This window comes from Orbicella franksi, chromosome 2 (assembly GCF_964199315.1).
Source record: "Orbicella franksi chromosome 2, jaOrbFran1.1, whole genome shotgun sequence".
Lineage (NCBI taxonomy): Eukaryota > Metazoa > Cnidaria > Anthozoa > Scleractinia > Merulinidae > Orbicella > Orbicella franksi.
In genome coordinates, this window is record NC_138146.1 from 27,748,662 (window position 1) to 27,776,088 (window position 27,427).

General features: G+C 38.7%; 2 protein-coding genes across 2 annotated transcripts; one reads left to right on the forward strand and one right to left on the reverse strand.

Annotated features, from left to right (window-relative positions):
* The first annotated feature begins 126 nt into the window (after positions 1-126).
* Positions 127-11,916, forward strand: LOC145479046 (mitochondrial glutamate carrier 2-like). The gene is made up of 11 exons (XM_081457292.1): positions 127-1,348; positions 3,055-3,203; positions 4,441-4,572; positions 5,085-5,140; positions 5,659-5,749; positions 6,336-6,393; positions 6,513-6,579; positions 7,110-7,284; positions 7,426-7,480; positions 9,155-9,224; positions 10,030-11,916. Exons 2-11 carry the CDS (start codon positions 3,187-3,189, stop codon positions 10,287-10,289), a joined length of 981 nt encoding a protein of 326 aa, XP_081313418.1. The 5' UTR covers positions 127-1,348; positions 3,055-3,186; the 3' UTR covers positions 10,290-11,916.
* LOC145479048 (V-type proton ATPase subunit E-like) lies at positions 11,744-22,481 on the reverse strand. Its single transcript, XM_081457294.1, has 9 exons — positions 22,346-22,481; positions 22,164-22,229; positions 19,079-19,188; positions 18,705-18,771; positions 18,310-18,399; positions 15,920-15,988; positions 14,339-14,433; positions 12,874-12,961; positions 11,744-12,191 (listed from the first exon to the last, which is right to left on the reverse strand). The coding sequence occupies exons 1-9, from the start codon at positions 22,376-22,378 to the stop codon at positions 12,129-12,131; spliced, it is 681 nt and encodes a 226-aa protein (XP_081313420.1). The 5' UTR covers positions 22,379-22,481; the 3' UTR covers positions 11,744-12,128.
* Between the last annotated feature and the right edge of the window lie 4,946 nt (positions 22,482-27,427).

Below are 27,427 nucleotides of genomic sequence, written 5' to 3' on the forward strand. Positions count from 1 at the left end.
GTGTCAATCATGAATAGCAAGTATTTTTTGCCGTATATCCCATTTCTTCGCTTTCGCATAACGAAGATCCATTTGAGCAATAGGTGTTAAATATGCTGTCGAACCGTTTCGGCCACAGCATGCATGCATAACGTCATTCAGATAGATTGGAGGACAAGTTTAAGAGTGACAAAATCTGTCTATACGAATGACGTTATACGGCACTAAGTTTTTCCACCAGTTTAGCAATTTCAAACCCGTCTAAAATGGCCGTCTACCAGTCCGTTAATTTGTCCTGATTTAAGTTCTTTAAGATTTACGAATATAATTCAATGTTCATTGTAACCCAGTGGGTATGATTTTGTAATAATTCCTCGGGGACTGGTCGTTTTAGGCAGCAATTCCTCGGTGTATATCAAGAGAAGGTTATTTCGCTAAGTTCCTGTGAGTCTAATGCATACGGTTTCTACGACGGTACTGAATAATTATCTTGTACCTCAAGATTTGCTCGTTACAAGGGCGGGGATTGTGGTCGCCTGCCAGTAAAACGTTTATGTAAATATCAACGAACGTTCAAGAAATATGTGCGACGATCATGTTCTTTGGTAGGAATAAAAAATAATGTATAATAATAATATTTGTCACACTGCCATGAGTAATGTCTGCTGAAATCATAACTGAAAAGGAATCGGAGGATCTGAGAAAGCAAAAATATTGTTTACGTTTTGCGGATATGCTGTTCTCTCTAATCACACAAACGTTCATGAGAACTTAAGTTAGGATGAATTTGTGCATGTGCTTTGTTTATCCGTGGAGTTTAGAATATTGATGGAGTGAAATAAGCTAAATAAGCCTAAAAACAGGACTGAAATAGGGATACACCCGACAGTTATGTAGATGATGCTGTTTCATGCAGCTAATCTTGAAAGTCAAAAGGCCTTCATTCAATGACTGGCACCTGTTTGGGTGTGGTTCGCATCTTACAATTCTCAACACCTCGTTGCTATCTTATGAAAATATAACGAAGCCGTTAATGTTGAATACCAACGTAATGCTGCCTGAGTTTCGTGCTGAGATCACTTTCTTGCTGACGCACACATGAACTGTTATCTTGTCTCGTACTGCTAACAGCAGAATTCTACAGAATGTTTTGGAGTATTTCAATAAATCATTTAAACAACGTCCTGTCAAGCTAATTAAAATTTAAACAACGCTGTTTCGACTGGCTATTTTTCGCAGCCAGTTGAGTTTTTTTTTAAAGTGTTTCACGGCCAATTGCTCCAGTTCAGTTGAAAGCGCTGGTCGTATACAATCCATCTACAGACCGCTGGTTCATTCAAGGCAGTTCACTCAAAGCTACGGAAGTGAAGTAAGTCAAAGATGATCCTCAAATTGCTGGGGTCACGTTTATTGTCTACGATAGCGGGTAAACCTGATGAGAACATCCTCTTCGATGACAAATTTTACCGAGCAAAATTAACTTATGCGCTGATAAAAAGTAATTTTTAGCAACTTGAAGTTAAGTCAAACTGAGAATATTATAGAGCCGTAAACAAATTGGATTTCGTAATGTATGGTTTGCAAGCTATCAAGACTCGGTTCGTGAGTGTTTTTTTGGTCATGTTTTTATTGATAATTAATTGTGTCATTCTCGATTTTGCTCGCCGATCAAAGTCTTACTATTTATGTAACTATTTCTGTAACTGCTGACACTGGTCTGTAAAAATGTATATTGATAGTTCGGTGTGCAGCTGCATCATATCCGATGTCTTTTAATTTGTTGATAAAACTGGGTTGAAGTCACTACAAACATATTAACTATCGATCTGTACGGATTCTTCACTCGCTTAGTTTCGCATGTTATCCAAACTCCATACTGATGTCAGCGGTCAAGATATCTCTCAGGAAAACCTCACATGCAAATGGCTCGGTGGTTGAAATTCGTCGGAACAAGTGCGGGTTTTGTCAAATCGTGAAAACCTCGAAAAAACAAAGTATTCGACAAATTTAACCTCGGCGACGCGTTCATTAGCGCGCGAACGTAGACGTATTTCCGGTTGTCGCTTGTCTCCGCCGAAAATAACGTCTGCGAACCCGGGCCAGAAAACGATTTCTGTGACGTAATGACTTTTGTTTCTCCTTCGCCAATCATATTCCATGATGGAATGAAACTCGAGTGCTCCTTCGCAGCGAATACCTCGCGCAGTAGTTCTGGGGCTACTTGAGCTAAACTGTGATTGGCTTAAAATTCCTACGTCACAGAAATCGTTTCCTGGCTCGGGTTCGCCATGGATAGTAAAGAGACCCAGTCCTCTATTATCCATGGGTTCGCAGACGTTATTTTCGGTAGCCTGCGAACAGGCTCCCGGTGAGCCCGAACGAAGCGCCCGCCCCTATCGCTTTGCTCTCCGAATTCTTCTGTTTCGCGCTCGCCGAAATTTTTTTCCGTCCTCACCGGGAGCCTGTTCGCAGGCTATATTTTCGGCGGAGACAAGCGACAGCCGGAAATACGTCTGCGTTCGCAGGCTACGCCTTCATTTCCCTTGCGAAAGGATTTTGTGAGACTCTAGCCCTTTCCAGGGAGGGAGGAGTTGGAAGGGGAGAGCTTTGTCTCCCTTTCCCTTCCCACCCAGCTTGAAACAAACAGGGCTCACGTTGGAGAAAGTTAGAATAATCAAATTCCACTTTACACAATGGTTGAGATCGCCCTGCTAATAATTTTTCTTGCTTTACCTGGTAATAGCGATACCTCGACAAAATCGGAAAATAGTGCAAAAGCAAACGAATTTGGTTCATACCAGCTAAACAATTCACCTACCATATGATATTTTGGGACTTCTATACTATTTACCGTGTTCAAAGGTATTTGCGCGCACCAGACCCAAGACTTCACATAACCAGGCTTCCTTTACGGAAAAAGTTTACGTTTTTACTTACTTTAGTATTTCCCGACAACCTGCTAAATCCCCTCCTATAATTTCCAGCAGTAATTCCCAGCAGGTCAGTACTGTTCCAGCAGGAACATTCCTGGGCTAATGTAAAACTGTTTCTAATTGGTCCATTTTTGCGTCACAGGTTCTTTGAAGCGATCCTATTGGCCAGTGTAAAAGCAACCGCGGCGCTTGTAGTGGCGGGAACACAGACCTACATTGCTCTCGCCGGTTCGATTACTTTTCAGTCCTCAGTGCGGGAAAGTTAAATCGTTTTATGGAAAAACCACACAGGTAAGTTCAACAGTTTGCTTAATTTCAAGAAATAACAAAGATTCTCTCAGAAGGTACAGAAGGAAACGCTGTACTTTCTCAAATAAAAAATTAATTGCGCAAGGCGAGTATCAGAAAAATTTGGTCACCATATCGATCAAGCAAGCTTATACTTCACTTTCTCCGGCACTCAACGTACCACATCAGGAAAAAAGGAGTGTAAGATGCTTTTTCTCTTTTCAGAGACGGTTGGACACAAAATTCAGGATCTTGATTTAAGCTAAACCTTGCATGCAACTGGGATTAAAGTCAGGGATCAAAAGTTTAAGACTTATTCACTGGCTTCACAAAACCATCGGAAAACAAAGCTCATGAAAACAATAAGTTTACGTTTGATTAACATTTCCTTTCCGTATTTTAACTTTTTCAAGTTTCTTTGGCGTAGTAGCTTGTCAAGGAGACAAACTGAGACATATGAATTATTAATCGAGTCAAAGAGTATTTAGCCTCAAGAATCGACAGAAATTCACACCGACACGTTTTGAAGCGGAAAATCAAAGTCGATAGCTTGTGTTCTTTGGCAAGTTTATAATGAGATGGAGAAAAGTAGGATGCTGTTCCAGGCCATTGGAGCAGAAACACCCAAACCGAGTGTAATCGTAGAGTTCTGAATTCAATCTACTCTACAGATTTGTCATTGCCACTGAATACGATTTTAATTAAATCGTTTCAGGAGGGAAAGAAACTTTTGTAAGCTTATAACCAAAACAGTAATTTATTTGTTATTCTATAAAGTATTAATTAGGTTTGCTCCAACTGAAAAGTAAAAGTTTACTTAATTATAAAGTTATTTTTGGAATCACTCAATGCATGGGCTTTCTATTGACAGTGTTTGAGTTATTTGAGGTAAACAACATAACACTCTTTTAATTTTATGTCAGTATATTATTTGCCGCTGCAATTAACAAAGAAGGTCAGATACAACCAATAACAATTTCCGTGTTCTTTTCAAGCTCAAATGCCGGTTTTGTTAGCTAAAACACGAAACTGTCATCGGCATAGTTTGGAAGTCTAATGTATCCAGCAGAAATAAAAAATTCTGAGATTGACTTCTAGGATTTTCGAGGAGCTTATTGTGAAAATTTAAAACGCCCATAGATTTAGCTATCTTGTATTTCGGAGATATGTGAGCGTATATCTACAAAATTATTGTTGCTAAACTGCACAGATAGCATCGTAGTAATTTTTTTTGTTTTAGCTTTTTAGCCAAACTTGTCAATGGCGCTATTGCTGGAGTGGTGGGAGTTACCTGTACTTTTCCGTTGGACCTTTGTAAAACAAGACTGCAGGATCAGAGAAATCTTGGAGCTCAAAAACACTACAGAAACTTGTAAGTCGACATTTTTACAGTTGACTTATAGATCGCAGTTTTGGCAGCCCCTGAAGATGGCTCATGATCCGAATTATTTTAAACTAGGGTGTTTTCACGTATTCAGCAGTAGCATGGTAAATTTATTGTCAGGCTTACCTTCTTGTCGAAAGTGAAATTCGAGATGGATGGAACTGACTAGACCATATAAAATAATGGCGATTGTGCCTTCAGTAGTCAGCAGAGGGAGGGCTTCAAAAGATCAGTGCACAGTACCATGCAACGAGAGTAGTGGGTGTTAGGGGTAAAATAGGGGGGAGGTGTTGCGTATCATCTTCGACCGTCAACGCGCATGATTTTAGTGCACTTGTAAAGGGTGAAAACCCAATGGATAACTGAAAAGGCAACCTTCAAATGAACTGAGAATGCGGCGACAGGTCAGCGCTCCTTCAGGCGCTTATATGGTTCACCGCATTAATCGAACACTGCTTTAACGTTGAGTTAAACTATTGTTTATTGCTTCCTTTTTTTAGAGCGGACTGTTTATGGAAAGTAGCAAGAGCAGAAGGAGTACAGGGCTTATACAAAGGTAAAGAGTCCAGCTACTATTAGTGTTTGAAAAGTCTCAACAATTCCGGGTCAAACTGAACCGTTCCAAGACCACATGTGGAAAGGACAGCCTGCGTGCTTTACAAGCAACTTAAAGCAATTGTATCCAGAATCGCCTCCAGACCACTTAAATATCCAAAAAGACCGTTCTTATAGTCTATACAGCACCGAGGACGTGGTACAGTTGATAGGATATCTCGTGGGATCATGGACTCTGCTTGAGTCCACTGCAAAAGCTAAATGGGCGGTTGCTAAAGGTTGTCCAGGTTCATTCAAATTTACCGGACCATCGGAATATAGACCCATTGATTATAATTAATACTTTTAAATCTGAAGAATTGAGTTTTCTGGAAGAAATTAATTCCAAATAAGAACTTACCACCAACATCAAGCTACATATCTATTAGATATGATTTGTAGACTCAGTACCGAACGGTTGGACTGACTATTCACAATAGCTGCCGTTTCTAACACCGTTTTGTATGGTTTCCTTGCTAGGCATGGGAATAAACCTGTTACTTATAAACCCAGAGAAAGCTATAAAACTTGCTGTAAACGACCAAATACGACAACTGTATGGTGGAAGAAGGTAACTTATCTGAAATATTGGATGATTCTAAGATTTATGCTGGGTTTGGCAAGATGTACGTAATCGATACATGCATAGACAGCTTTTGAACAGTTGGAGACTTCCAGACATACTGACGAGCGCGATTAAAATCCATCAATTGATCTTAGTCTGGGATTGGGCTAAGTATATCACATGACCCAGCCACAACCTTGAGAAATACCTCGTGATGTGATTCCTTAATATATTTAGAAAGTTCTTTATTTCTTCGAAAATTCTCTTTATTTCTTAAACGAGAACAACAGATGACCATCGTCTCACGAGTGCTTAGTTTCTTGCCCCCGAGTGGGGGATAGGGCCGGTCGTCTCACAAGTAACCTAGTTTATTCTACAGAGGTTCCCTTGTCTTGCTTTACATGTACGCAGGTTGTGTTAATTGTTATACTGTAGTGCCTTTTGAATCTCCTTTAGTACTGTTCTTTGGCGCGTAGTGTCTCCAAACAGTCCGGCACCTTTCGTGAAGCTTGCCTTGTAACGTTTTTCACTTAAAAAACTAAATACAGAAGGGCAATGAAGTGATTTTGATTTATTTCTCACAAACTTTCAGATGTAGACTACCCTTAACCAAAGAGATGATAGCCGGTGGAGCTGCCGGGTTTTGTCAGGTTGGTCATATTCACCAACAATAAAAAGTTGCCTTGAAGCAAGTTGTCTTTGTATTGTTGTTGGTTTAAAACCTTCATCAGTTTCACTGTTTTAGTAAATGTACCACTTTACTTTAAAGGTGATCATCACAACACCAATGGAAATGCTTAAAATACAGCTTCAAATGGCAGGGACACAAACCACAAGTAGGTCACACGTATACAGTGCAGATCCTTCTCGTTTCGGCCGTTACAAACTCCAACACCCCGCTCAAACACCCCTTGCATAAGGGCAGAGCTTAAGGCTCCTCCAGTCCTTCACTTACGGTCGAATAAACAGGACGCCACATGAACAACCCTTCACTGTTAAGGTCATCCACTTGAGATGACGTGCGTCTAAGTTTAGTACCGTGAGGTTGAGAAATGATTTAGTAATCCAGAAAGTAAGCAAGAGGAATTGTAGGATTTGCAAGCCAAGGAAACAGTCGTTACATTAATTTTTACGTAAAGATTAGCCGTTTTCTAGACAGCGAACCGCATTCTTCTCTCTTTTTCTCGTCTCTCCGCATTCTGGAGCGATAAGGGGAGAGATCCTGCGGTAGACCACGAACAGTATCTCTTCTACGTCAGTTCGCCTTCACAGCGACAAGCGGGAAAATTCTGCAGATAACTCAGGGAGAACATACAGACGCTCTTAATCAACGACGTTGGTAACAAACAGTATTTTTGTTCTTCAGCGGGTCCGCGAATGCCTAATGCAGCTACTGCAGTGGCAGCTGCCAGTTCAAATCTAAGGACGTTTGGCACCAAGTCAGGTACAGCTCCCAAATCCGCCATGAAAATAGCGCACGACCTGATGAGAAGCAAGGGGATCAGTGGCATTTACAAAGGACTTGGAGCCACATTAGCAAGGTATACCTATGAACGCTATCGTGATAATGTTCCCGGCACCTGGTTTCTAAAAAAGAGTTAATTTGATTTGTAATCCGTGATTTGCAGGGCAAAGTTTTCCTGTTTTTATTCAATACTGATCGGTTTCATATTTCTCTGCAGGGACGTGCCATTTTCCTGCATCTACTTTCCTCTGTTTGCCTTTCTAAGGCTGGAGGTTTGTTACCAATTTTACACTTTGATCAGATGAAAACATTGTCAAAAAAGTCAAAAAAGTGCGATCACATAAGGGACCGTTCATTTTTTATGAGGGAGGGGGGGCTGGTGGGATTTGGGAAGCACCATTTAAAAATCGCATGACCCCCCCTCAGCTTACCAATTTTTTCACATGGCCCCCCCTTATAGCGGTCATTTTTTGGGATGGCCCCCCCCCCAAAAAAAAAAATGGACAAAAAATATTTAGATTTCAACTTTTTTAATATTTCTCTATTATCCCCCTACTTCACGTTTTGTCCTCACTGTGAAGACAATATTTACAATCCCTATACTACAGAGAGCTGTTGTTTGAAAAACAAATCAAAAGAAAGAGAAGTCAATTTCGGATCTCCTAGTTATGGCTCGCCCTGAGCGTGTGGCATTTGGCCTCTCATTGGCATCTCCCTCATCTGAATTGATGAATGCCCACAGTTTTAATGTAAAACAGATCAAATGTATAGAAGCTAAGTTGATGAAGGTCACGCAGGACATGGAAGCACTAGGAAATAAGAAGAGCAATTATAACAGCATATTCAAGGGCATACTCAAACAGCACATCAACAAAAGGAGAAGGAAAAAAGAAAACCGCAGAAAGTCAAATGAAAGAAAGAGGAAGCGGACTGAAAACAACGTCCAACGAGTTTATGGAATCTGTGTTGGAAACCCGCTAGGAAATGATCTTCCACAATGCCTTGTGTACCCTCCTAGAACGGCCGTCCCGGAGGGGTGTATTAAAGTTGAGGATGTTGCCACGTCGTTATTTAGAAAAGATGGGCCATACATCGCACAGCTCTTGGAAGGGAATTATTTCACCAATGCTGCAAGAAGCAGAATCACCACCAACCTTGAGCAGGAAGTCAGAGATTATGTTTACACCTTCATGTACCCTGAAGAGTACACTCTGACGGAAAGCATTGCTGCTTCTTGCAGCATCGGTGAAAGAGACTCCTATAGCAGCACAAGCAGCGACAAAGAACTCGACGACAGCGAAGATGAAGATGAGTGCCAGTGAAAGTTGCATTCGAAAATAACAGTGTTAAGTACTTCTTCTCAGTAGCTACAAATGCTTTTTTGTCGCCAAACGTTTTTTTAAAGCAGAAGGAAAGTTTGTAATAAATTTGTATCCTGCCTTCTATGTTTATTCTATAGCAATTTTTTTGATATTCAAACATTATGCCATTTTAAAGTTTTACTAAAATATTTCACGTGACCCCCCCTTTTTCCCTTATTTTTTTGGGATGGCCCCCCCTCGAAAGCCATTTTTTTTCGCATGGCCCCCCCCCCCAAATCCCACCAGCCCCCCCTACCTGATAAAAAATGAACGGTCCCTAACGCCTCTCTTCATAGAACTTCATTGGTTACCCACTCAAAAAGCATCTTTTCATGAGTGCTTACTACGGATGCTGATTTTTTGTTTCATAATGGTTTTACTTTTTTTTTTTTACTTAGTAACTTTTTTTCACTTTTACTTACTTAGTCAATTTTAGGTAGTTTTGGTACGTTTATAGTTAATTTTTAGCGAATTTCTAAATCTGCAAAACGCTGTTGAACCACCGGGAAACAGCGCTATATAAGTGAATATAAGTGTTATTTTCAGACTCACTTCAAATGGCGTGTTAATGGTGTGAATGTTTAGTTTCAGGGAGAAGGAACACAGAATGACAACCCAGGTCCTCTGCAATGCTTGATAGCTGGCTGTACAGCTGGTGAGTCTCTAGTTATCAGTGAGAGCATTTTACGAGGGCAAACAGGGTCATGATACCCTGTACCCTAGTCCGGGACCGTGTTACGATTAGGTGATCATTTTCACAACTCAAGGCCGAGATCCTTGCCCAGAAGAACTCTTCTTTATCGTAATTTTCGAATCAATAATTTTGGTCATCTGAGAAAACGATGGCGACTGCGTGCCAACGGCCTTTGATAGAGCCACCACAGTAAATAAATCCTTATCCAAGATACGAGTTAGCTGATCGTGTAAATCACAAATAACGTTGTGAACAAAAACTAAGAACCTAGATCGGAAAACGAGTACGAAGTGCCCATGCGTTCAATTATCACGTTTCACACAAACGTACTATCGATAGACCTCTATCCAACTAGTCAGCAACCGGGAGGAGTAAGGAAGGACTCGGGAACGGATTGAAATTCGAAAGTCGTACTCATACCTGATCTAGTACTGCTGTCTATTCACAAGAAAAGGGAGCCTATCAAAATAAGCGAGTCAGTGAGAACTGCACTTTCTAATATAACCCAAAATAAGTACCCTGTACCAGGCGCTCCGTTAGTCAGGGAGCAGCGAGAAAACGGACAGAGAGAAAACGCGACGCAGTGGGTTTTGTCCTTTGGTCCAAGCTACATTGCCCCTCCAAATTGTGATTTTTCAATGAATTACTCCATTACCTAAACATACCAGAAACTTGTGTCTGTTAAGGGTGGAGTTAAAAAAAATATCCACCCTCAAGGTTGCGACAATTTATACTGATTCAATTAAAATCCATTCTAATTATCCAGCAATGGTCGGAAGTGCCGCCGTCACACCAATGGATGTTGTGAAGACAAGACTCCAGGTGATAAGAAGCGGAGGCGAAGCAGCCTACAATGGCCTGCTGGACTGTGCTCGTAAAACTTACGTAAACGAAGGAATAAGGGCTTTCTATAAAGGAACAGTGCCTAGAATGATAGTGATCGCCCCTCTGTTTGGAATTGCACAGACGGTTTACTTCCTGGGAGTAGCCGAGAGATTACTAGGACTTGAAGTGGGCGGGATATGACGAGATGAGAGACCAATACTCAGTACCAGAGACAAGCTGAGTGGGGTCGGGAACGTCCACCACCACGCTTGCGAAATATACGGGTTTGACAATGCATAATTACCACGAAATAGATCAAATCGTTTTGTGTTAAATTTATCGAAAAGATATGATGAAATTCGACTCTGCAAATATTTATGATGTACAGTGTTATTCGTTGTTTGAGGACTTTCAAACAAAGAAACAAATCTTTTTTCTCAAATTGTAAATAATGGTGGAGATATGTAACTGGTTTACTTACAACTGGGAGGATGAGCCAAAAGCTAGAGAGTTGTAAACCACTCAGCTAGAAATACGATAGAAATACGATAGAGCTATGATAGAACATCACAAGAATGAATAAAGTTCAACCCTTTGAGCAATGATGTTCTTAAATAATAAACAAAGGTTATCTCATCTTGAAGTTCTTGGTCGTTTCTTATTCTAGGGAGTTAGCGTCTCTAAGTCAGCGATATGGATGCATAGTAACAGAATAGAATGGGAGAATGACAATGACGATAAACTCTCCCGCCAAAGGTGTCTGGTTTTTAATGACACTTCTTTGTCAGTCACTTACAAAACTGATACCACTGGGTTTTGCCTGAGATTTTTCAACCAAAGCATCTGTTGAAATTGGGCTTGTCCGGGCGTACCAGTGGTCGAGGGAAGCTAACATATGGTAAAACATAAACAAACAAAGAGCAACGAAACCGAACCAAAAAGAGTGAAATGTTACGAGTTTAGCTGCCAAATTTAAACATGCCGCTTTGAAAACGTATTTTGCAATGTCTAAACCTAAAATAGAGATTTAGTGAGAGATCTGAAAATGTTTGAGAGTAGGTCGACCTTCCTTTCTACAGATCTTCTTACACAATCAAATAAACCTACTCAAATCGAGAATGATCATGCAAGTTAGCAGCTGACGCACATATGCACGCCCTTCCTGAAAGACAAACGTGACGTGTAGGTGCGATTATAGGGCTGTGAATTTCAGTGGCAGTTTTAGTGTTAAATCTGACAAGTTAGTGACAGGAAAGCCAGGGTGTTACAACCCCGGACAGAACTAGTTTAGAGATAAATCGGAAAAGTATCTACATTTTTCTGCTACGCTGACTTAAATCCAAAGCGTTGCTCAATGATTAGTAGTTATCCCGCTTCCTTTAGCACAAGAGTTCTGTGCGTTGGTTTTCAGTCCACAACAACATTGAATGGGGTTTGGGATTCGGAAGGGAGGTGACGTGGTTTGATTGCATCATAGTGTCGCACACAACACTGACAAAACTGTCCCGACAGTTTCGTCCAGGGTTGTACTTGTAGGTTGAGCATGGCTATTACATTCATGTCTCATTAAACAAATGAGATCAACAAAAAGGGAGCAAAGCTAATGTGACATTTTCACTGAAGAGAAAAAAGTGTCAAACTAATAATGTACATGGCTATTATTTTTTTTAATTTCATTTATCACATTAATTTCGAGATTTATTTTCAGATCAAGGACTGACTCACAAACCCAAAACAAAACCGGCGTTACACTTCTGTTCACCATCATACGAACGTAAAAAAAGAAACAGTTTTAGAAGATTGAAACATTTCTAGTGAAAAAAACAAACAAACAAACAAACAAATATGGAAAAGAACACTAAACACACCCACCCTATTTTTGATAAAAATTCTCAACTTTCCAACAAAAGCTGTATACCCCAGCCCTAAGCAATAAACGAATATACACACTCTTTTTCTACTATCGACAGATCAAAAGAACTCATAGGTTAAAGAAATTCTATATTCAAGAAGAAAGTCAACAATCAAAAAAACAAGGCATCAGTCCAAGAATACCCTCCGTGTGTTTTCCCCAAACAATGTCTCTCTTATTTCTGGCATCATCTGCAAAGGAAGTGGAAGAAATAATTACAACCGTAACTCAAAAAGGAACAAACGTGTCTGTGGACAGAGTTCTACATACAAGTGAATACATGAAAGATCATAATCATTTCTTATTTTTTTTTAAGAATGTTTAATATCGGAGAATATTCTTTGTATGGAAATTTAGTTTCCCCCAATTATTTTCCAGTCATGTGCTTTTTGTTTTTCATGACAAAGTATTATTAAACTTAAACTTAAACTTAAACTTATAGCTCGAGCAAAGAAGCCCGAGTAAAGGAACATCTTTCCATGTATTCGTCAACTCACAGTTAATTGAAATTAAGTATGGTCAGCTGTTCATGAACATTGCCAGCTCATGTGACATTCAGTGGATTCTAGCAAAACAAAAGTTCTTGCCACGAAAAGCAACACGTTCAAACGTCGCACATGGGAGGAAAATGAGCTTCGATTACGTAAGCCCTCTCTTTGAACAGAGACAATGGCTTCGAATTAGCCAGCATCTATGACATCGTTTTAGCCCTCTCGAGACCATAATGGACATCATATAACCCCTTTGTGGCTGACGAAGTTCGGTGGAACCGAACGAAATATCCCACTTTGAATAAGCCTTTTAATTGCGCTCTGAGTAGAGAAATTATTTTTTAATATATGTTTTAAAATATCTTCATAAAGTCCTACATACCTGTCTACTCATCATTTCCAAACGGCTCTCTAAGGTATTGACAACTTTAATCCGGCCTTGTTTGGCTAGCAATTCAACACCACCAGCACTGTGACAAAACAAGTGTATATAAAACAAATGTACTGCAGCCACTATTGCCAGTGGAACCTAATCAATACACCACCACCTTTATTGCAGTCAGTCATTATTTTACTAGACAATCTTTTAAGTATGGCCACCACATTACTTTAAACGGCCACATCGTTGTGACCTGCTCGTGGCCACTCTAACAGACTATTAGAGAAAATGTTGATGGTAGTACTGAAACTGGGCTTGGATACCATCTCCAGACTACATCTACTATGTAGAGCAAGTAAAAAGGTCCAACCTTGGGGTAAACATATACCTTTCTGGCCCCAGTTGTTCGAAAGGTGGATAACGCTAGCCACTGGATAAATCGCTATCCAGTTGATAGTGTGGTTTGTTTTGTCAACACTTATCCACTGGATAGTGAACTTCAACAGGATTTTAACAGTGACTAAAAACTCACAAAGCAACAAACCACTGCTGATATTATTTTCACGGTCGCAAGGTCTGTATTCTGGCACGATACCCAGGTCAGAGGTTATACTAAAGGACAAGTAGACATGAAATACATGATAGCCCACTTTATGGTTTCCAACAGGAACAAAATCCTTGCTGTTGAAGTAAAATATTATGATGTTGCTCCAGTACAAGCTGCCCTTAATTAGTTCTTTTAATAAGTTTTTCATGTGTCTGGCAAATGCCATCCTCAGTAGTGTAATATTAATGTAATCTGAATTTACCAGAATGAAGCACAGATGGGCTCTCGTGAATTCAATATAAAATGTTTTTTACATCAAGATCAAATTTAGACTACGAGTAGTCCCTCTTTCGCTTAGTCCGTCGTACGTGACGCGAAAGAAAACCGCGAGAAAAAAATGGCCGCACAAAATCTGGCCATTTTTAGCGCGGCCATTTTTTTCTCGCAGTTTTCTTTCGCGTCACGCACGACGGACTTAGCGAAAGAGGGACTACTCGTAGTCTAGATCAAATTAGGATTTGGAGTGCAATATGGTGGCCACTACTTTCCTGGCCAAAAAAATTCAAGATGAAGGTAAAGTCTGCACTGGGGGGAAAACATCACACCACCTGAGCTAATCTCAGTTTCCATAACACGACATTACTGGGAGTATTGCTATTTCCCCTTGACAGGCCCCCATAATTGGGATGCCCAGTACACCTGACCTGAGTCAGGTCGACTCTTGATCAAGTCGGGATACTAGTACATCTACAGATGACCCTTCATATCACTGGGCGGAAGGAAGGATTGTAAAAATATAATTTAAGTGTGAAGATTGACCACAAATGCTACATGAATGCCCTGGCCAGCACTCAAACACCATCTAGCTATCAGGTGAAAGCATGTCTCAAAAAGGTATCAAGGAAACTTCCAAAACCTTACCAGTCAGATCCTAAAAATGCCTGCTCTTCAATAGTAACCTCTGTATTTTTCTTTGTAGCTTTTTTATATTCCTCTACTGCTGCATCCTTTACACTCTGTTTCATGAAAGATAATAACAGTTCTCTACTTCCCATACCATTTACCTGCATTTATTGTTTCAGAGTTATTTATTTTGTTACAGTTTGAATAGATTACAATGAGCCTGTACAATTCAAAACTGCTTTTAACAAATGAATGCAATTTAAATGCCTTGAATTATTGATCTTCATACACCAGTATTGTATAAAAAAATAATAAATCCACTGGGTATACTTAATCTACACAACAGTCCATCTGTTATATAATAGCTTTTTTCTAGGTTGCACAAATTGAGACAACTAAGAGTGTTTTTTCGTGGTATTGAGTATGGATCTCACTGTAATCCTCCAAAGGAAAAAATATGGCAATTGCAATATTTCAACATAATTCTTAGCACACAAAAACTTTAAAGTGCCTATGAAGTAAAAAATAATATTGCTGCTTATTTGAAAGGCTTTTCAAAGTAAACAAGAATGGCATTTTCCTTTTTGGAATGTCTCTTTTCGTTTTAGAGATATTTACATTTTTGTAAGGAAAGTGATGACGTCATAGGTGGTTCCACTAAAACAGCACAACACTCAATTGAGAATAACTCTAGAAATATTAAAGCAGTGTTCTTTAAACTTGGCACCAGAAATGTACGTCACAAAAGAAACATAATGACACCCGTCGTGCCATTGCCATGACAACAGTTATGCCGCTGGTTCTGTTTTAATTAAGACTAAAATTCCCAGATTTTATCTTAAACAAGGATCATCCACCCCCACCAATCTAATGGGGAGAGTTAAGACAATATGGGAATCATGTGTGTTCTGAGCAAGACCCTCTGTCCCACCTTAAAAGGTTGCAAGTGGGGACATTTGGTTTTTCACAGAAAGTGACTGGAGCCAAGAGTGTTGCCATGGCAACAACAGAGTAGGTGTCATTCTGTTTCTTTTGTGATGTACATTTCTGGTGCCAAGTTTGAAGAACACTGCTTTAATATCTCTAGAGTTATTCTCGATTGAGTGTTGTGCTGTTTTAGTGGAACCACCTATGACGTCATCACTTTCCTTACTCGCATAATACAAAAACGTGAATATCTCTAAAATGAAAAAAGATATTCCAAAAAGGAAAATGCCATTCTTCTTTATTTTGAAAAGCCTTTCAAATAAGCAGGAATTATTTTTTACTTCATGGGCAGTTTAACAATGCTCATAAAAAACATCCATAAAAGTCCTAAAAACTTCAAACCTAGCAGGCACAATGCTGCTAGCAAATATTGCAAAAATATGGCTTTCCTTGTACTTTATGGGCTTTGCGCACATGGCTTGCATGGTAATGTCAGTGGTAAAAGGTACAGGCACCATCTTTTCTCGTATGGAGTATTGCTTTGCATGCCATGAGCATTAGTAAAATATTATCAATATTGTCCCACGCTTGTGTCATGTTGATTAATTCACCTTCATATTATCAATGTTGTTTAATGTACTGAGAGACAAACAAAGTATTGAAAACAATTACCTTCACAAGATCAAGATCCTGCTGGCGACATCGTATAGAGACAGTTGGTTCAAGGAGCTGAAATAGTCCCTGAACAGGGAAGAAAGTGGAGTTTTGTGTTAGACATGACCAGTAGTAACACCTGACTAGGGTCCTTCGGAGTGACCACAACCAAATGGAACTCAAGAAGTTTTAAAACTTGAACAGTTCTGTCAAGGAATGGCAGTTCTTCTGAAGGAGACACATTGGCAATAAACAATTTATATAGTTTACTGAAAACCCTTCTTCCATGGCTTACCATGTGTCACACCTCATAATCATGTTTTTCTGAACAAACCATCTTCTAAGACATTCAATACTGATAACACTACATGATTTTCTTGACAAAATTCACTCCACGAGACAGAAAGGAGAACACATACAGGAAGTCTAACAGCAAGCACAAAAACACACTGTGCCTAAGCCAAACTCGAGTGTACATTTTTTAAAATTCCATGATTAAATATTGAAGAATTGTGCACCCCATGGCATAACCAGGTATTATTAAAGTGCCACTGGAATGAAATGTTTGTACTCTCTTTTATTATCCCAATCTATAGTTTCAAACGTGCTTAAAGTAATGGTGAACTTTGTTTCCGTCAAATCCTAACGGAAAGTGGTTTTTTTAGCTGTTGAAATCGACTTTTTAGAGCAAAACTGTGTCCGGGCTCTGGAACCGAGTTTAAGGACCTTGTGACGTCACTGGTTGTATTCACGCAAGAAGCGCTATAGGTTCTCTTTTGTTTTCACTTGATTTATTCAAGTTTATTCTTCATATTGTTGATACCTACTAGTTTTCTACCTTGTAATTTCTGTCCAGCCTTGACAGGAAATACACATAATAAATGTTGGAGGGCGCCAGAGAGTGTAGATTCACCAAAATAAATGCTACAGATTAGAACAGCTCAGTATACTTTTTAAACATCTTGAGTACTCGATTGGAGATTTCGGACATGAGTGTGGCAACTTTTATATCACGTCCTGAAGCCTAAACACAATATTTGGTCGTCTGTTTTCGGCCTGGTTCTGAAATTTGGATTCTCATGTTTATCTAAGGTCTATTAACAAGGTTCGAATATATCCTCGGCAACTTTACTACGTTAAAAGCCGTAAGCGCATCAGCCATCCGCACAATCACGAAGTTATTAACGGTCCACAAGCTTTGAGTCGAGTACTTCTTTGCACACAGAGGGCATCTTTTTATGATACTAACAAGTGAGAGTTCTTGTGGTGGACAAAATGTATCTTTGAAAATTGTGATCTGCAGCAGGGTTTGCTTTATCGCCGCATACTTATCAGTGTAAACAAAGCAGGAATTTCGCTTCTCTTTTAAACGTATCTCCCAATTGCAATATTTCACAGCCAATGGATTACTTGGAGTTCTTTAGCAGATACTTATGTCTATGATCTTCATTTAATAGTATCCAAGTTCAAAAAAATTCATTAAAATGTCACTAGTTTACACTCCTTTCGAAGGTTCATTAAACAGAATTTGAACTAATTTGCACATGACCTTTCGCCGCCGACATTGTCACGCTTTCTCTCGTTTCCTGAAATCATACCTGTAGGGTCATGGCAGCTTAGTTTACCTTTATAGTTTAAATTCGCTCCCTCCATATAAAATAAGAGAGTTTCTTAAATTGTTGCTGTAGTGATAACTTGTAGGATGTAGCAGATACAACTGGACACAATCTCACAATCTCATCTGCTGTGAAACTGACAAAGCGTCTGGTTTCCTCGAAGCAAAGCGACTCGAAAACTCGAAGTGTTGTTGCTGTGATTCATGCAGCAGCAGTCCAGATAATATTTTCAAAAGCCGCTTTCTCTTGTTTTCATGTCTTTTTTACTTTATAAGTGTAGATATTGTTTAATTGAGTGCTGCGCATTTCACCAAGAGTCCCGATCAATTTGCGATCTAAGAACTCCCACTCGTTTGCTTGCTTACATAAAATATCCTGCAAATATCCAATTAAATAGACTGGAAAGCCCCAGGATTGACTTTTGACCTCTTCATGTCTAAGGCTACTGCTATTATCTGCTTTACAGCTCTGAGATGTCCTTAAGATGTTTTTTGGGGGGCTTCGAACAGTAATCTCTCCTCCCATAATCACTCTAAACTTTCAGCGCGGCATGAGAGCAATACAACCAGTGACATCACTAGGCTGTTTTGGCTGTGCCAAAATGGCCGCCAATTTTGGGCTTAACCAGCCAACTTTGAACGGCTGAAAAAGCAGTTTTCGCTTACCCTATGCGAAAAAAAAGTTTGCAGTGTTTCCAAGTAAGGTTGAAACTTTATTACTAAGCAAAAATCTCACATACAAAAATTTCGTTTCAGTGGCACTTTAATACTTGTCTTGTATAACACCTCTTACCTGTGTAATAAGTCCCTTAAGAACTTGTCCATATTGAGCCTTGTCTTGTGTTACTTTACCAAGCTGTTTCACTGCTTCGTCAAGTATACCCTACAGTAGAGGACAACATCAACAAGAAGCTATTGTCTGGAGGAAATACTTGTAACAGCAACTACCATAAATCATATTATTACTCATCTATGGCTAGTTGAATAGCTAATGGCAAGAAAAACAAAATGAGTTCTAACATGGACAGTAAATCTTTCCAGTTCATCAATAGATTTGGTAAAAACATCCCAGTGGTGCCAAGTTTTAAGTTTTTTTAAATATCTCTGCTAGTAATTTCTGTCATAATGTACCTCACTAATATTTTGTTTGATGGGCTAAAAAACATCTCATCATATATTTTCTGCTACCTTAATATGGTCATCCTGTGCCTTCAGAGTCTTCAGTCTGGACTGGTTCAACTGATTTGACCTCTGACTAAAATAATTAATACAATAATGTAATTAATATGAAGCAAAAGCTGTTAATGTACTGGTCTGACTAAAGCTGGCTCTGCTTACCATTCTAGATAGCATTTACCAAAAGCATACAGTGATGTTATTAGAAAAAGATTTCCTGTGTAACAAACAGCCTGTACAAACAGAGAAGGCTATCTCAGGAAAAACAAGCTGACCAAGATTTATGATTCTTCAAATGTCAACATTTCAAAAGTGATTATCAGATGAGAATACAAAGCTTTATTTTAAATAATTATTACAAACATTAATTATTGGACCCTACTTACATTTTCTTCTGTAGTTCAACTTGCTTTTCTTTCTTTTCAAAAAAGTTCATTATCTTAAGACGTTCCTGCTGTACAAGGCGACCTTTCTCAATATTGAACTCCTCCTCTGCCTGTTATGAGAAAAAATTCAAGTTGGAAAACTATACCTACACATAGAGTGCCTGGATGGAAGTGTTCTATTACGATAAATTGAAAACACAGGTCCAAGATCCCATGCTTCAAAACTTTATGGGTCCTGCACAAATAAGGTTACCACATGTAAATAAGCAACTTACTAAGTGTATGGCAAATTAGCTTTCAAAATGCTAACTCCTGACCAGTCAGTTCAAATGTACAGTGCAACCTGGTTAAGATGGACACCAAACAGACATGTATGCAAAAGTGTCTGTATTATCTGGGTGTCATTAGTAAGCAAACTGTCTGAACAATGTCACAGACATCATGTTTCATTGATGCAAAGACTAAAGCATGCAATTTAAAGTAACAAGAGCAATTTGTAACATTTTAACTGTAACTTAAGTTCAAATGCAAGAAGCCTAATGCTTCTTCAAATGGTAAAATGTCTCACATCAAGGTTTACAAGGATCAAACACCAGTACAAAGACATTGACAAGAATTTCATTCTGTCACTCTACTGTAATTAATAATGGCAAGAACAGCATGTCAACTCATGGAGAGGTTTCACTGTCAGAGAGTAAGACTAGCACATAAGCATAACATAATGCAAACAATATGGCCAGTGTCATTAGAGCGAGATTAATTCACTAATGAGTCACTGAAAGTCTCCATAGTCTGTATTAACTGGTGTCCATATTAGTCGGCTAATGTAAGAGAAAATTTATTAGCTTTTCATTGAGACAGTCATGACTGCATGTCCATAATAAGCAGGTGTCCATTAAGTGGAGGTTCCACTATAAAGAGAGAAGGACCAGTAAAAAACGGTACATGAGTACACAGGTGTCTTAAATATTTCATTTGCTTTTCTTGTAAGATAAGGTGAGATTGTGTTATGCTGAACTTGAATTTCTTTGTGGATTTTTCTTTGAATAAATATTTTGATATATTACATCTCTGCTCTTTGAGAGGAGTAAAATGCCTTGCATCCTGAGGACACCAAAGGTTTGAATTCACAATTCTACATCTGAGCAAATTTCAATGCATTCACATGCACAAATGTTGTGTACATCCAATCTCTGTTAATAAAATATTCATAATACATTTTCAATTCCATTTCAGTTGTTACATATATTCATGCGAACACTTCAAACAATTCTGGTGAATAATTCTAACCATTTTCATGTGTTCGATTTACTCCAAGAACTATTGATTGATTGCATATGTGTAGGTAACCAGGGTTCTCCACAACCAGAGGGGTACAAGAATTATGTCTGGGCAATACCTACAGCTACCTTACTCTAAGAGAAAAACATTTTAAAAAAGCATTTTGTTCTAAGCTGTTTTTTTAAGAACTTCTTTTAGTCCTGCATTTATAATATTGTTAACCAAATAAATTTTATATTGTGTTGTTCTAGAAAATATCCATACCCCCTTACGGAAGGTTTTTTTTAGCTTGAACCCCCCCATCCCTCCAGAAATTCTGTTTTAGTGTCATACTTTCCTTTAAAAAAGAGGGCTTTTGAAACCCCTCTCCCCCTTGGAATTTCTGTTAACTTTCCTTGGGGTATGGATATTTTCTGGAACTGCACATCACTAAAATATGTGTGAATTGAATTTGATAGGTACTATACAAATGTTTCAATCATTATTTTTATAATTAAGTTCACCCAGAGTGATTACATGGGAACATCCTCTTCATAAAAGTACTTTCTCTCCTTGAAGGTCGAGTCTTTTTACAGGAATATTGGCTGAAAAGCAGTTCAAGTTCCAAAGTATACCTAATGGTTCTCTTTAACTGATCCTGGAATTTTTAGTTGATATCTCAGTAAGTATTTGGAATGTGAAGTGTTTGGTTTTCAGTTTAAATCATCGTAATTTATGACATCATTGTGTGGTCAAAGATCTCAATATAGAGTCTACAGAAGAAGATTTCTCCTTGAAACTGAACATATTCATCTGCAAATGATTAGAAGCTCTTTAATATTTTTTATTCTAAGAACGCCCAACCGCCCATTGACATCATAATTTCCCTTCAAGCTTTGTAAAAATAAACATGACTGCGCATGCAGAGATGCCAACCTGAAAAAATCAAAATCTGGGAGATCACCAATGTTACCTTTTTTGACTCTAAAAAATGTTGTTCAGAGTAAAGATCTTCAGATTAAATCTTAAAAATTCATCAAATAACAAAAATACTTTCCCCCAAAACACAAAAAATTGGCCGAAATATGTCCGAAAAATGTATTTTATGCACTTTTATTTGTTTTTTTCTGGGAGGTTTGGTGACTCGTACGGGAGAGCAGGAGATTTGGTCTGTATCCGGGAGACTCCCAGATAATCCGAGAATTGGCATAGATGTGCATGGGAAATTTAAAACCCTAAAATAGCTGGAAGAAAATACCCAGCATTCAAAAGAGGCAAAGAATAATACACTTCAAATAGCTGGAACAATTTAACACAGACATAAAAGAGGTTTTTAGTCAAGATTTCCTTTAAGTTTTCCAGGTTAATAAGAAATTCAGAAGAAACTCAAGCTACCCCACAACCTGATATGAAATATAGATTATTGGGGAAATTATATTAAAAAAAGTGAACTACCAGTACATCAGTATGAAACATTTGTACTTGAAGGACAGATGTCCATTTTCGTTTGTCACTTGCAGTGCAATAATGTACAACAAGCAATCAGTGCCGTGTGTGATAACACCCAACCCAGGCTACATCATCAAAGGCAATCCCAAGTGGCACAATTTTCTTCTGTAATTGAACACAATACAATACTGCTTTCTACTTTTTAAACAATAGACTGGACAGCAACTTCTTCAATCACTCTCCCCTATGAAGAGATGTCAATCACCTGACTGTCTAGTGACGTCATTATACCAAATTGTGAACACCAGGCAGGTATTCGAACTGGACTTCATAGAAAACCATAACAAGACACATTACTTATTTCTTTCTCATTTACCTTAGCATCAATCTCCTCCACTTTCTCCTTGGCTTCCTGCTCTATAAATGCCATCATATGTTCGATCTACAACACAACAACAGCTGAAGGTGTTTACGTCGAAACACGTTCGTATCAAATCAATTTTCGCTTTAGAAGATTATAAAGTTAAAGAAGAGATAGCAAGTGAAGTTAATACTAACTTGTTTCCGAACTTCTGCGTCGTTTAGAGACATTTTGTTTATTCTTTTTGCTAGAACGAACACGAAAATCTTCTGTCTTGAGGGAGCAAAGCTTGTGACCGAAGACAGGCTCCTGGTGCATACTGGGAAAACCTTGTGCTCGCTCGTTCCCAGGAATTGAGAAATGCCGATTTTACTGAAGTTGCTTGCAGTGTTGTTTGAGGGTCCTAACTACGAAATGAATGTTGAAAAGTTCCAATTCTTTTTACTTTAAAAAATATCGAGATTGCCGATTTGGATTTGGATGACCTTAACGGCCCACCAATATGGCGGTTCGAAGGATTCTTCCTACATCAGGAGCCATAATCGGGGACGGAGACCGTAAGTCTTGGGATCCGCGCGCGCCTATGATATGGGACAATTTTTCTATTTTTTAGAACAAATTGCATCATCCTGACGTCATATATCCGCGCGGATCCACGCACATGTCGGGGTCTCTCGCGTGGATGTTATCACGTTGCGTGATCAAATGGTGAGAGTTGCGAGATTCTCTTGCAGATTTTTCACAGCGATGGCAGGGAATTAGCCAGGGAATAAGAACCAGGGCTCTTATATGTAGTTTTATCCTCTGAGCTAATGGAAAAGGTAAGTTTTTTAGGGTCGAAAACATGACTTTGATTTCGCACTGTAAATGAATGCTCGCGCTAGTTGTACGCGTAAGCTTTTGCGCTTGTTCTATAAAGAAAAGTTATGTAAGAAAACTCTATACTCTGGTATCGAGTTAATTTGTGAGTTTACCAAACAATGCTTAATCATAACCAAACCGTGGTTTGATAGTTTCTTATTGTTTCTGTTTGTTTGGCGAGTTGCAAAAGATTTTGAAAGGAAACTGACGCGTACAAGTAGCTCATTTGTATAGCGCAGCGCGTGCACTTTCAAGTCCGAATCGGTGTTTTCAATTGTTAACAAACCTTGACACAGATTTCTTTCGCTCTCTTTTGTGCCGAGATGCTGCAACAATTTTCACCAACGCCAAAAGGGTACTAATATCATGAGTGTTTCTTTAACATAGTGAAATTTTACACTACGAAAATAAAATAGACAAGGAGTTTTAACAAAATCGAAATCTTTATTCGAGTACCGTGACTATTCGAGTTGATTAAAGAAAGCTGATTATTTCTACTGTATTCACATATTTTCAGCTAAGCTTTTAATATGTTCCCAAACATTTATCAACCTTAAACATATTTAAAAACTAGAGATACATGAGTTCGATGTACGTTTTCACTCGAAAGTGGGGAAGTCCAATTTGTCATGTTTTACTGACTGAACCAAGTATCGGCGGGCGCTCTTATTCATCGACAACAGTCAGTTTATTGGATCTTTACACAACCAAAACTGAGCAGCATCTACAGACATAAACTTTATTGTCACTTATTGGGCCTTAATAAAACATCAAGCGTTGCTTACGATTCAGGCGAATTTCAAACTTGCAATTATTTTTTTTTTGACTGTTCGGTCGAGATAGACTCTGGTGAAATCCTCGCAGGCGTGTGGCAAGAGGAGGGAAACTTTGAAGTCCTGGAACGCTGCTATATCCAATTATATCCAACTAGCTTTTTTTGCTGTGTTTTGGAAAAGCTGGTAATCTTCAACACACGTGAAACTTAGAGTGGAGTAATGTGGAGCCCTTGTAAAAAAAGCTGCGGAACACAACTTGGTCAGTGACATAAAGCGGCACATAACTAAATTTGACACTGTCTAACTTCACTCAAACTGCAGCAGCTTACGACGAAAACGCTGAAGCAAAATTCCAACAGAAAGTATTGAGTTGTGGGCCAAAAGCATCAAACATCTCGGGAATTTCGGACGCCATTTTCCCGCGCTACATCCGCAAAAATCCTCGTAGCATGTACGCGCGTGTGCCGCACGAGATGGCGCAATTTGTTCTAAAAATAGAAAAATTGTCCCATATCATAGGGACAGCCCCAATACTAGAAATGGCGCGCGCTTACGGTCTCCGTCCCCGATTATATTTCCTGCCTACATCAGAAGCCTACATTCAATGCTGGGTCTACTATAGCAGTTTCTCGAAATATCTTGTTATGGGACTTACAGGTATAAAGAGCTATCTTTCTTTTTTAATGAATAATTTGGACTGCACTGTTGGGCACGTATGAACTATTTACTTTACGAGATTTTTGTGGTTAAAGAAGCGGTGGGGATAAATTTTTAGAAAAATGATACATTTTTATGGATTTTTGTGTTAAGGCAAAAGAAAAAAAAGGAAAAAACAGTGCGTCCGATGAAGCAAAGTTTAAGCTACTAAACTAGTTGCTGATAGAAGAATATATGGAAATAGCCACGTGTTGGAGCACACGGATTTTTGCAGTTGTTTCGCTACCAAACCCTATATATAGCGATGCGCCTTCATTGCAACGTTTTAATGGTGCCGAAACTGGAGGAACTCTACCTAAACTTAGCAGATCTAGACGAAGTTTATATCGCAAGATACCTAGAACGTATGGATTTTCTTCTCATATTTTTACGTTTTGAGCAGAAATGATTGCTGTAGACTAGTTCGCACGTGAAATGTGCGTCATTCAAGCGAGTGATTTAGACTCTAGAGAGTACGTGTAAGTAAATACAATTAAAAAACTAATTTCTCATCATGAATTACGCGGGTAGCGAATGCGCGGCTACCGATTTCTGTTTTGGCTGTTGGCTTTTAGCAAGTTCTAGACTCTCAATTCAAGAGAATTCATTTTCTAGAATCGGAACAAAAATTTGGAATGAAATACCTATATATTTAAGAAAGCTTCCAAAAAATGTCTTTAAGAGGAAAATAAAACAAATACTTTTTGAAATTCTAGCTTCAGAAGACTGTTATATTGATCTTACAGAAATCGTTCAAAAAGTAAAGCTGAATTTATTTTCCTCCTAGTATGTATTCATTAATACTTAATAATTTCGCTTTAGTGTATCTGTAGTCTCTCGTCGTAACTGTTGTTAACTATTATTTGTAATATCGTTAGTTTATTAGTTGTCTTTAGTCATCGTTGTCAATTCTAGTCTCTTTAGTTCTCTTGTTACCTTCAGTTGTATTTAGTTGTACCTAGTTGTATATTAATAACTCGTCCAAACATGACCCGCCTAGATTAGCTCAGCTATCCGCGGGCATGTTACAATTGTAATTTTAATTTGATAACAAATAAAATGTATGTATGTATGTAATGTATGTAGGGCTGGATCGCTGGGTTAAGCTTATTTTGAAGATTGTTATGGTGTTCCTACCCGCGTTCTGAGCATGCACATGCAAGTTATTCTTGACTCTCTTCTCCTGCCCGGAAGCCCGGTGAAAGGCCTCTCTAGACGGTACTCCCTTCCCTAGACAGAAGCAGACCTTTTAAAAATTTCAAGTTAAATTAGGTAAAAGAAAAAAAAAACCCAGTAATACTGAAAATGAAAAAAAAAAAGGGCAAGGATTGTTAAATATTGGAAAGAATGAGAGGCATTATGAAAGACCAATTTGAAGCACTTAGGCTACATCCGTAGCGTTGGTCCTTGAAAGTGATTCACTTAATTACATTAGGCGTGGGCAAAACTTCAAATTGCATCTCGTTGCCAAGATCACAAACGTATGTCTGCAAAAATGTTCCAAAGAGAAAAGCTCTCTAATCATCATCTGCACAAATAGGACAATTTACTGAAAAAAATTCATTTCTAAGAACTTATTTGACAAGTCTGATGCGGTCAGTTAAGCGGGGTTTCTTAAAGTTTCTTCCTTGCAGGGGAACTATTAATAATGGCCGTGTGCTGCCGGAACAAAACCTGTCAAATTACACAAAGTGTTTGAACTGGCTCTTCAAATATAACCAATTAATTGAAGGTATGTAAGCGGTAAGTTGACTTTGGGTGATAAAGCCTCTAGAAAACAAACCCAAAATTTTCAACGAACGTTTTGGATATTAAAAGCGTTCACTGACTCTTCTTCAGATAAATTGATTTAAAGAATTCTTTTGCCAGTTTTGAAACTTGACAAGAGCAGGTGTGGCATATTGCATTACTGGTTTCCCATTGGCAATTACCTGACATTTTAGCTCGTTGAACAAACAGCCAGGTAATGTAATTTCCCTGTATTGACCAGATGAAATTGTTTCTATCGGAAACTTTACTCCCTCGAAGCAAGTAGCAGGTAAGAAATACAAAATTAGCCGAAAGTGCTTGTTCGTGGTAAGTTTCGACACCCTAATGTTGTGTTTAGACAGTTATATGCATGATTCAGTAGTCATTGTAAGTGTTATTGAAAGAGCCAACGCCATTCAAAAATTATTCAGTATTATGGATGAAAGGATCGAAAAGCGTTTACTAAACGGGTTTTAAGTTGATCCTTCTGAATAGGGACGAGTTTAACATCGGGTTGCCCGCTTTTCCTTATTTCACAAAACTCAACTCTTTTCCGACTGACGCGACTAAGTAATCTTTTTCAAGTACGGTCATTTATTCTAAGTTGCATTACAGTCATCAATGGCGCGGTGTCTGTACCATCGACAAACGTATGTGTTTACACTAACTCTTACGTTTTATCAGACCAGTTGGGTTATCATTGCCGGTAAATTCGTTCCCGGCTACTGTCTCCCATAGCCTTTTACAAAGTTAACATTTTCATTTGTCATTCGCCTTTTCCGCATCATTAGGGACCGTTCATTTTTTATGAGGGAGGGGGGGGCTGGTCGGATTTGGGAAGCACCATTTAAAAATCGCATGACCCCCCCTCAGCTTACCAATTTTTTCACATGGCCCCCCCTTATAGCGGTCATTTTTTGGGATGGCCCCCCCCCCAAAAAAAAATGGACAAAAAATATTTAGATTTCAACTTTTTTAATATTTCTCTATTATCCCCCTACTTCACGTTATTGTGCTCACTATGAAGACAATATTTACAATCTCTATACGACAGAGAGCTGTTGTTTAAAAAACAAATCAAAAGAAAGAGAAGTCAATTTCGGATCTCCTAGTTATGGCTCGCCCTGAGCGTGTGGTATTTGGCCTCTCATTGGCATCTTCCTCATCTGAATTGATGAATGCAAGAATGACGTCACT

Excerpts from the sequence above, each read along its gene's own strand:
- LOC145479046 (XM_081457292.1), top strand. Across the intron at positions 5,141-5,658 it reads AGTACAGGGCTTATACAAAG|GCATGGGAATAAACCTGTTA; the intron begins GTAAAGAGTCCA and ends TTTCCTTGCTAG. Across the intron at positions 7,481-9,154 it reads TTGCCTTTCTAAGGCTGGAG|TTTCAGGGAGAAGGAACACA; the intron begins GTTTGTTACCAA and ends GTGAATGTTTAG.
- LOC145479048 (XM_081457294.1), bottom strand. The coding sequence starts at position 22,378 with ATGTCTCTAAACGACGCAGAAGTTCGGAAACAA. Across the intron at positions 19,189-22,163 it reads TGGAGGAGATTGATGCTAAG|GCAGAGGAGGAGTTCAATAT; the intron begins GTAAATGAGAAA and ends TTCTCATAACAG. Across the intron at positions 14,434-15,919 it reads AGGATCTTGATCTTGTGAAG|AGTGTAAAGGATGCAGCAGT; the intron begins GTAATTGTTTTC and ends TTCATGAAACAG.